Source organism: Opisthorchis viverrini (assembly GCF_000715545.1).
Source record: "Opisthorchis viverrini unplaced genomic scaffold opera_v5_230, whole genome shotgun sequence".
Taxonomy (NCBI): Eukaryota; Metazoa; Platyhelminthes; class Trematoda; order Opisthorchiida; family Opisthorchiidae; genus Opisthorchis; species Opisthorchis viverrini.
In genome coordinates this window covers 819,435-830,218 of record NW_008751885.1, presented here as the reverse complement: position 1 = coordinate 830,218, position 10,784 = coordinate 819,435, and the positions used below count along the sequence as shown (strand labels likewise).

Sequence of the window (10,784 nt, the reverse complement as noted above, 5' to 3'; positions counted from 1 at the left end):
TAAACTCGACCCTTGACAGAGAAGCTGATGTCACGCCTACACCACAGGTGACGTAGGTTCGCAAAAGCTGCTCTGGCCTTCCCAATCCGGATGGAAATATCATCTTTCGCCAGACCACCGGGACTGATACAGCTGCCCAGGTAAACAAATTTGTCTACTACCTCAATCGGTTCGTCCGCAAGCATGAGGTTAGGGTTCGAACCCACCCAATCTTGCAGTAGCACTTTACGCTTTGTAGGTGTGAAGCGCACACCAAACCGCGAGGCAGAATTATTTAGATAATTTAGTATTGTTTGCATTGCCACGGGATCAGATCCAAGAAGGGTTATGTCGTCTGCGTACTCGATGTCTGTGAGCGAAGGCCCAGGGAGCACTTCGACCTCACAGGCATTAGAGGCTGGTAGTTAGTCTTCCATGATCGTATCAATGACGAAGTTGAAGAGGAAAGGTGAAAGAGGATAACCCTGTTGGACACCACTTGATGTGGTGAACTCAGGAGAAAGCTTCCCGTAGACCTTTACACGGCCGCGGGAGTTGGCGTACAGCGCCTTAATGAGGTTCAAGAATTTATGAAGGACACCTTTGCTCCACAGACACTGCCATAGTGCTTGGCGGTCCACAGAGTCAAAGGCAGCTTTCAGATCAAGAAAAACAGTTCAGCGTAGTCACTGATGATGTTAAAGGGAATCCTGACTGAAGAATAAGATTCATGGAATTATAATAAGTTTCGCTTCGCGCAAGAGAAAGTAGATTCGGACGAGAAGGGCCGCTTAGTGGTATCTACTCAGCCCGTGGAATGGAAACAGAAAATGAGTGGAATACGTTAGTAGAACAAAGCAGCGGTTCACTGCTTAACGTCTTAAAGACCTGACTTTTGGTTCCTTACTCGGAGTTTTGAAACAAACGACCTTGCATTCGTTGTCTTAATTGAACTAAAAATTAGTGGGATATGTCAGTCAGTGCATAAAGACATGAACGCATATCATTCAAAAATCGCTTGTGTGGACTTCGTAAAAAGAAATGAGAAACCATCAACCGCAGTTTCCTCCAGACGGCCATTACAGGCACCCGAAAAATCCGGGATTTACCATTATCAATTTTTCCCTGTTGGATGGCCCTGGGGAACTGTGTTCATTTTCCGGTCTTTTCTCGATTTCTTCTCGTTTGTCCTTTCTTCTAAGTGTATCTCCGTAAACCGTTGATTTAATTTCTGAAGTCATCCCTCAGTTGCTTAACAACAATAGTCTTCTTCCGTTAACTGATAGTACAGTTGAGGCGAAAAAGCTTGGCTGTTCTCCAAGATTGTCGTGGAGTGTATTGATCAGGCCAGTTTAGCCAACCCAGGAATACCAAGAATCATAAGATCGGTTACCTGTCTCCATTAAAACAAGCTCACGGCCTTTTTGAATACATTCGATGCATCTCAGTTTATCTTGGCTTATTTCACTTGCATCGTCAATCCGAAGTGTTTATTACGGGGTCCCATAATGATCAGGCGCGATGTGCAGACCAGTGAAATGTAACCTCTTCTCTTACTAACGACCGCTTAACGGTGTGTGTCGACTCGTCAGTGAAACTTCACGTGGCTCTCTTGTCACCGCACAATAATACCTTAATTGGCTATGGTAGCCGAAAATATGATATGGCATTGCGGCATATTTTGAGACGTTTTCTGACCTCTTCCACAGTGCTGGAGAGAGCGTTTCTTTCGACAAACCGTATACTGTACAGAATTTTCGTGGCATACTGACACAGTGTAGTTTGTTCGACTGAAGGTGATTAGGCATGGGTTATGAGAGCAAATTTATCGCGGTAGAGTTGCATGCTTATATATGGTGCAGCAGTGGCGTACACATTTCATATTGTAGCTCCAATTTGTTTCTCTAAATAAGAAATTCTGTGTGTTGTAATCGGTTGCTTCATCACACATATAGATAAGGTTCTACGGTGTCCGTATTTCCAGATGAATGCCCGAAATAACTCATCCCTCAAATACCCCAATTACACTCTGCGCTGCTGCAAATCCTGAATCAATTTTCGACTGTTCCTCTGTCAACATTTCGTTTCTCTGACCTAGTTTTAACACGACCCGCTCTAATAGCGACCAATAGTGTGCGTGCACTTTCGTGACCATCATGACCTGTTAACAAAACCGCTTTCAAACAGGCAGACGTGTATATCGATTGACGGTAACCGCAGTCATGCATCATCCTTCATTCGATTCGGTTGGTTAGTTGATGGACGTATAAAACATACTCGTGTTTTCGCTGGTATGATCTATCTTTCAGCAGATGGATTTCAATTTAGGACCGTACTAGATGACCAGCTTCCTGTTCAGTCTCCAGGACACAGTGATTCTTCTTCTTTTTTTCAACAGCAAGATTCCCAGAAATCATTGTCATGAGTTGGCGTAAAATTGACTAGCCGTCGTTCTCTATCTATATAGTTTTTTCAGAACCCTTACTCACTCGTACTCATGTCCTATTCATTCCAAGTTGTTTGTACGTGGGACCGCGCCTCATTCCCGGTTCGACATTAATGAGAAGTGAACTTTTTTTTTACTCCATGCAGATGCAACTTCGATTGGTAAACCTCGCGAATACGTCTTACCAGTGAACATCACTCACCATCTACGGCCGGTCATGCCTGACCTTGAAACCATCCTTTCGCGTTAGCCTTAGATAAACCAGATACATACAATATATTTTAAACGTGCTGGTCGGAAAAGTTCTTCGCAACCCCATAGAATTTGTTGCGACATTCTTGCACTAAAGTCCGTAGTTGACCATTTTCGCTTGGTTAAACCCGGTGCAAATTTCAAAATCGTGAGCCAAGAAGGAGCTGATATGTACGAAAATAACATCACACAGCAAGTTTCTCCCAACCAATCTCGGATAGCTGGCAATTTGAAGAAAAGACAGTGTGCTTTGGTTTTATTAGCTGTTGATTATGTTTGGCCACGTTAATGCTAGAGAAGTGAAAGACTTTTCACCTTTTTCCAACTACGCCAGACAGAATAAAATACTTTGTGTAACTGGATTTTTTCGGGATCAGCATATGTACCGTATTCGGTGAAAAACTCATAAAGGTATTCATGTGCTGCGTCATAATTTGACCAGCTGGACGGAATGGGGTAATAACTGGCTGACGAATGATGGACACCACTGGAACTGGAACCCGAAATTTTCACTGTCATCAAAGGTCAAGGGAAACCGGAAAACGGGGGCGGCAAAATATGGAATAACCTGGCGTCACCTCCATAGGGGAATTTCTGACACTGAATCCCGATTAGTTCACCTCCAATCCTCTGCTCTGCTTCTGAAATCTCCAGTCTCTAGATGACTCTTTTGCCACATTGTTTTTCCTTCTCAATCTAGTAACATCCATTGACGCGGGTTGTAGGTTTTTGTAACCTTGTTTCTTCGATGTGTGTATCACAGACGGGTGTTCAACCTATCCGAGGTTAGATCTGTGGTTTTTCTGAACCAGTAGGTTAATAGGACGAGCTAATGAACGGTGAATTTTCAACTGACAATTTGTGTTGTTAAAGCAGTTTGTCATTCTGCCTGCTCTTGAGGGTGAGAGTGGCGACGTTATCTCCTCCAGTATTCGCGTATAAGCATCAAAATGTGAGTCCATATAAATATGACCTACACTGCCGGCTGCGAAGAACTCCTGGACAGCAGATATAGATTTTATCAGTACGAAGTTTTCTACCTGTCCCATTTCAATTCGTATACATTCTCCCCTCATCAACAGTGATAATATTGCTCCAGTCACGACTCTAGATAAAAAATATGGGTTTCAAGACACGTACCATTGAACTGGGAACAATTTAACCTGGTCAGTCGTCTTCGTTTTCTCGTGCCATAACTTCTCGAGTTCCCTGAGTGCGTCAGATGGATCACTGACGTCTGTGTTACACTAAGATTAATTTTCTTTCCATTAAAGTGGAGTTATGGGAAAAACATGATTAGCTACAAAGTTTTGTCACGAATGTATAGCCACCTAGGCAAATTTCAAACACATGAATTGACTACTTCCGATACCTTCATGAACATTGGAAGCACTATTGGAAAACTTACCATCGTTAGACCAAAGGACATTCGTTAACGAAAGCCCCATAAACTTTACCATCAAGCTCTTCTGATTAGTTTTTATCGGTGCTTCAAGCAACCATGTGGTCCTGATTCTGTCTTTTTAGATGCACCTGTGGATGACATGGCGGGATTGTGTCACGTTCTGTTTGAAATCCAAAATATCTTTCATGTAAGTTTCATCCGTTACATATGCGTTGTAATTCCTGTGTAATTCGTCTGTTATCCTTCACTTTACATGATCGCTTCCTTATCGGTATAGAAATAGAAAGTGTAATTATTACCATAGTTAACTCATCATACCCGATTAAAACNGGTTATCTGATCGGTTCAGCAGATTCATCATTGGCCTGGTTGGTAACCGGTTGAGTAATCGTACGTGTCTGATAGATTAGACAGTGAGATACTCGCCCATACTGGGTTTCAGAACGGGGTCGTTTTTGAATAATCGGTTCAATTACTGGTCAAGGGGAGTTGTGACAGCAATGTATGAACAAAATGACTGCACCTGATTGACCGCACCAATTTATTTGGTCCGGTGAATCGGACGGCAACAGCAAAAAGCGAAACAGGTCATCCAAACAGTTCTGAACAGCCCTCGGATAAATCGTTGTCCACAAAATGTGGGTTGCTTTTCACAGTTCCCATTGATTGATACAGCTGGGTTGCTTAAGCGACTAGCATCAGCATCATACAACTCACACGAAGAAAGAACCGCCCTACCCGAAAGGCAGAAGTTCGCAACGGATGAGAACTCTATAGTGATTAAAAGTTCCACAATGCGACTAGGAACGATAAATTTCGTCCCATGTACTAATGCCACTCCTGGCCTTTTATTACAAACTGAAAATCACATACTGCTGCATCGCGTCCACGTAGAAAGAAGGAAGGAAGTTAGTGTGACGAGAAATGTTCATCAGGTCAGCGGGGCAACCTGAACACTCCCCTTAAAGAGGGCCGCTGTACTCACTATGTTGGTTTGTGTGGACTAATCGAAGCAAGTAGACGGGAGAATCCTAATCAGATGCTTTGTAGTAAGCGTGCGTTGACTAAATATAACGGAGATACCAGATTTAAGGTAGCTGATTAGTTATGACAGCTCCCTCAACACAGCGAGACCGAGTTCTCAGCAGGATGGCTCACGCCTCGGTAATATGTCGACATGCTGGTAGCTTGTGTATGTTAACTGGTTGTGGATCAAGTGGCTGTTGATATGCTGGCCTAAATTGGCAGTTTATTCGCAGGCTTTTCTTCACCAATCTTGGAAATATCGTTATGAACAAACTGAACGACTTGATCCTATTTTCTGTAGAGAGAGAGAGAGAGCTGCACTCCAGAAATGATAATTCAAGACGTGACATAATCTCACTGAAACAGTATGCTTTGATTTATACCTATGATGTTTGTCGACAGGTATTTTTTCAGAAGGCATTTTTTGGAAATGGTGGATGCGACCTGGAACACAGCTTCTTCACCCCGAAACTGTGACAGCACACAGATAAGTCAATTGGTCTTCGTCACAGCGTCACCCATGGTTTTCAGTTTATCACTACAGGGCTTTAATTCGATTTCCCAAATATTAGGGTGACCAGGCAGTGTTCGCAAAAGGCGATGTTTTTTAGTCAGTATTCTGAAATAGGATCAACAGTATCCACCTTGGTCGCTGTTTCGTTTACCCCCATGTAGCACAATGGATTCAATCAGTATTGGATAAGTGGTCGAACATGAACCGTACTAATCAATTCCTGGCTAGTTAACTCGATAACACGGCGTTTGCATAATGCATAACCGCACTCATCCTCTAATTACTCAACACAGCCGACGCGAAGATGGTTTCCCAAAAGGGCGTCACCCAAACCTTCGTTATCCCCGGAGAGAATGTGGTTGGCCAGAGAGGTTCACGTATGTGGCGCGTCTACCTTCTCCTGTGAAAGGTTTTCAGGTTTGTGCCACCAGTGTAGTCAGTCCGGCTGTCTAAGAACAAGAATATTGAATAGCACTATACGTATTTTAAATAAATGAGAAAATGTTCGCATCGTGATGGCTAAACACAAGAAAACGGTGCACCCATCGATCTCGTGGATGAATTTTTCTGAGCTACTTGAATGACTACAGTTGTCACCCTTTCATTGAACTGTTGGTATGCTTCGAGATGAAACTGTTTAACTCTAATGCGCTTACGTTTGATCTGAGCTCAGATATCCCAGTGTTTACCGGAGATCTGAATGCATAAGTAGACTGGGTTAGCTCCTCTGTGACTCAGTTAGGTGGTCGGCGCAGACTGAACTCGGATAGTGTGGACAATGATGAGCGATTTCATCGGTTACATGCTAACACCAGGCTGTTGTTACGCAGTACTAACCTCCGAGATATCCGATATCGTCCGGCCACATGCTGTCCTCCAACAGCATGTCAGCTGAGAACCCAAATTGATCACATCGCCATCAGTTACAGATGGTGTGGATCAGTAGCTTCCTTTCCTGGGATAACTCAAAGTTGCTAGCATGAAATTTGACAAGGTGTACGACTAAGTGAACCAAAAGGATCCATTTTCTTCCAGTTCACCAGCAAGTGGGCATGAGTTAAGGGTTAAAACGATCAAATAAATTGTTTATTGTTACAGTATGAACTAGGGTAAGCCTTTTGTAGAGTGCGCCCTTACAGAACAGCGGATCGAAGCTTGACTAGACCATACGAAGAAAAACTCGAGGTCGTGAAATCTTTCGATCAAGGAAGTAAAATTGATGCTCAAGTCTGGGAGCCGTTAAGTGTTCCAGTCATCCCAAACCACACAGTCGGAGGTTATTGATAGATTTCGGCCAGTGCACAGTAGACAAAAACCATAGATCATTTCACACTGGTAAAATCCCATTTCCGTATTCGACAAACTAGAGAATACCGATCTCATCGATAAGAGTCACCCTCTTGTTGACATTGCACTCTTTTTCGTTTTGGCTCAAAGTAGTCTTTTCCTCGCTGACTTTCTCGTTTATGATAATTTTGAACAACTGAATATGTTGCACCTGACCGCCTCATGTTTAATTTGGTACAATGGGCCCCAAGACGGTCCAAACCGGTCGTGGGCTTTTAAAGAGTCTTCAGCAACCTTATTACTAGTGCATTAGCTTTTTCCTGTTTTGATCTCAATAGTAAACAAGTTCACTGATGTGCGATGGGATGTTAGGTCGTTCAGCGGGATTTGGGGATTGGCGCACATAGATAGAAATGTTTTACAAAATTGAGGATTCCTTAACTTGCGGACGTATCGTAGTGACCTAGGAATGTGCGCACACAGCCCCAAGCTTCCCTTTGTTCGGAATCCTATTCAGTACGCAACTTGGCTGGTTGTTCCGATGGGTCCGAATTACCAAAGCTCATCGTGGTTACTACCCATCAGTATCGACCGAATTTGTGAGTTAACCAACTCTGTTTGCATACATTAAGAATAAATCGATCGAACATAGAATTCAAGACCAACAATTGACTGACTAGTCATTTACGCCGTACCAGCTGAGTGAACCTCATCCCCAAAGTCAGAAGACTACTTCCTTAGAATGATCTGTCCGTCTGGTGACAGTGAGTGGAAAAAACGCTATATAATCATGGAGGATTATACCTACCTGATTAGCTACAAACAGGGTAAAACCGGTCGTCGGCTGTAGAAAAGCCTTCAGCAACCTTGTCAGTGATTTGTTCCGTCAGGAAAACGATAATTAATGTTTAGAATGCATGGTTCCAGGTGGTCATCCAACACACAGGTCCTTATTCCGTGATTCTGGATATTGTTCGCTCATACAACGAGCTATATCTCTAACTTCATACTCTCCGCAGTTCCACACCCTCGATTCTACCCATTTACATCGCCTCGGTGATCAGCCGCTGTGAATTCCAGTTCTCCATTCCCCCTTTTTCCCAAAACGATGACTTCTCATTAGTTTTTAAGCTTTATTCAAACAATTGAATTCATGTCCTGTTTGGATGGAAAGTCAGTCTTTCAGTCCACCGTGTGGCTGTATGTGGAACCTGAGCGTGACTTTTGGTTTGGTGGGAGTGCAGTCCTCAGCGCCGCATGTAATGCGGAATTTCGGTAAGAGTCGCAGACAGTCGGATAAGTTTGCCACACATATGTACTTTTCCGGTCTTGGTGCATTGTGTCAGTTCTTGAAGAGTGCTCAGTTTGTATGACGAGCTCGTGGATGAGAGATTAAAATAAACCAATTTTCTTGGTGCATTTCAAAGAAAAATGCATATTTCTGTCAGTGGATATGGTTAGGTAGATAATGAAGATGCCAGATTAGTTTCGATTCATAAACTGCCTCTCACCACAGCTCGATGTTATCTTTTATCATGATGGACGTGCGGGACCCACTTTTGCGGCAAGTTATTGGGTTGTCACCAATTATCATGTAATGGTATTATCATTTTTGTATGGCCAATGAAAAATCCACTTGGTCCACGCCCTTCAGAGGAAATGAAATACCTCAAGAAAACAATGGAACAGATGACCTTGAACGGCTTGTGTTGGAATAAATCTTCATGCAGCATCTAAACAGCATGTACGCATCAAGGATTGCCAGTGTACATGTGCGCCTTTTTTCGTGAATAGAATTTGTCAATACATGACGAGTAAATTTTTGAAATCGACTATTCGCGGCCGGTTTTGCGCTTCTTGGATAGGCGTATTCCCTGAGTCTTCACCAAGATTATCTTCTTCTTGATCAGAAATTGTGCGCTGCTAGGGAAATATGCTCATTTGTAAACTGGTTTAGTCTTGACCACCCTCAATCAAAAAGGCCAGAACCTGACGGGTGAACGTTTACGCACCAAGGCACCTTCACGCAAACCTAACATACTACGCACCGTTGTCATCAACTGTGGTAGTGAATAAATGCTTACAAACCTGGGGTCTTGTGACCTGTCATCTTGAACTTTGTCTTCTCAAAGCCTTTAACCATCTTTGCCCGCTTGATTAAGCTCGCTATCCGTTGAAATAAAGTGAATGTGTAAGCCTCTCGTGAGTGGAATTTTGTTCCTCCGACACGCGACCAAATCATCGCACCACTTTTCACATCGCATCGGAGCATACCGAAATCTGAAGGGTGGACTGTGGGACTAGACATTTCGTAGTGCTGTATGGTAGGACTACCGACTGCGGTTGAAGCCTATGTCAGATGAACCTTATCTTGTCGCCTAACCCTTCTACCGACAGGTGTACCTTTCGCAATTTGATTATTGTTTATTTGACATACAAAAGCGAGTACGCGTAAAGTAAAAGCTAAGTGATTTCTACAACATTCAGGCTGAAACCCCAGTCAGCCTTATTTTGGGACACAATGTTGGCAGATCACATGCATAGTTTTGACAAACAGTGTACATCATCTAGGAGTGACCGATGACCACGGGATGTTTTCGTCAAAAGCAGGAACTTACGCAACCTAGTCTACCCTGTCTATCCGATGTTTTCTCACTCATGTGTCGTGGACCAAACTGTGGCTCAACAGGTATGGAATTTTGTGGATAATTTTGGTGACATTTTCCGATCCATATTTTTTTTGGGCAAACACAGAGCGCATAGTTTCATACTACTTACCACGAGCATCCATCCTTTTTCAGGATATTCAAATTTACAGACAATGCTATACTAACATATCCCTTGTGGCTGGCAGCTGGCAGCTCGATCATACCAACGTTATAACCTCTTCCAATGCGGTGACTTTGAAGGTCTTTGTGAGACAAGTCAACGCACATTGCGTTGATCTCACTGGAACTGGTGCTCCTCTAAAGCCCGGTTATAAACGCAGCCAGATTGTCCTCTATTGCTCGCGGCCATTTGTGTCGATTTGGCCTAGCATAAGTTCGACGACCAGCTGTTCCAAGACACAAAAATCGACACTGGCCACTGAGGAGCGTGTTTACGAAAGGCGTATACCTGTTTGCGGCAAGAAGCAGCAGCAGTCGTCTGAGTCGGTCACTAACAAAAACAACACTGCAGCGTGCATACACGAATTCGACAGAGAGAATGGGTGAGTTCCACGTCCTTTGATGGATTGCTTTTGAGCTAAGCGTATATATATACATATATATGTACTAGTGAACTAAATATGAGGTCAGACGTTAATGTTTGTGGAGACTTCATTTTGTCGGACGAACGTTCACCTAGGAACCCATGAGAAATTGGTGACTAGCATCAAAGTTCTAGAGCAGTCATCTGAAAACCCGTGGAGACCGAGTGGGTCGGAAGGGGTGAGAAGAAACACAGAGAAACAAGGGGTTACTGCAGTTCTCAATTTAGACATCGCGAAGACGACATTCCCGCTCTTTCGCTTCAATTCGCATGACATTTTGAAGGAATGATTTTGTGATCTAATTTTTCTTAAAGTATGTTAAACAATAGTGTCGGTAATTAAGCAGAAAACATATAGGCTGTAACACAACAACCATGTTAGGGTGGCTGATTGTTTTCTGTGTGTCCCTGATCTAATTCCACCAGCTAAGTAAGACGAAGAAGAGCTGAAGGGCGAAACCAGTCGTGCGCTGTCGAAGAGTTTTCAGCAACCTTGTGAGTAGTTTCCTTTATGAAAATATACTGCGATATCTCGAATATCGTGCCAACTGAATCATGAGGCGGCCTGTGTGCAGCACATTCAGCTGGAGGACATCATAAACGAGAGATTCAATTGAGTCTCC

At 43.3% G+C, this 10,784-nt stretch overlaps 1 protein-coding gene across 1 annotated transcript in view; it reads left to right on the top strand.

Annotated features, from left to right (window-relative positions):
• T265_08631 (hypothetical protein) overlaps positions 1-10,784 on the top strand; it is a gene marked incomplete at both ends in the record, with an annotated part of 91,296 nt that overhangs the window by 5,837 nt on the left and 74,675 nt on the right. The window contains 2 exons of the mRNA XM_009174493.1: positions 4,205-4,269; positions 9,711-10,120. Of these exons, the coding sequence (XP_009172757.1) occupies positions 4,205-4,269; positions 9,711-10,120 (475 nt within the window). The remainder of the gene's footprint in view (positions 1-4,204; positions 4,270-9,710; positions 10,121-10,784) is intronic.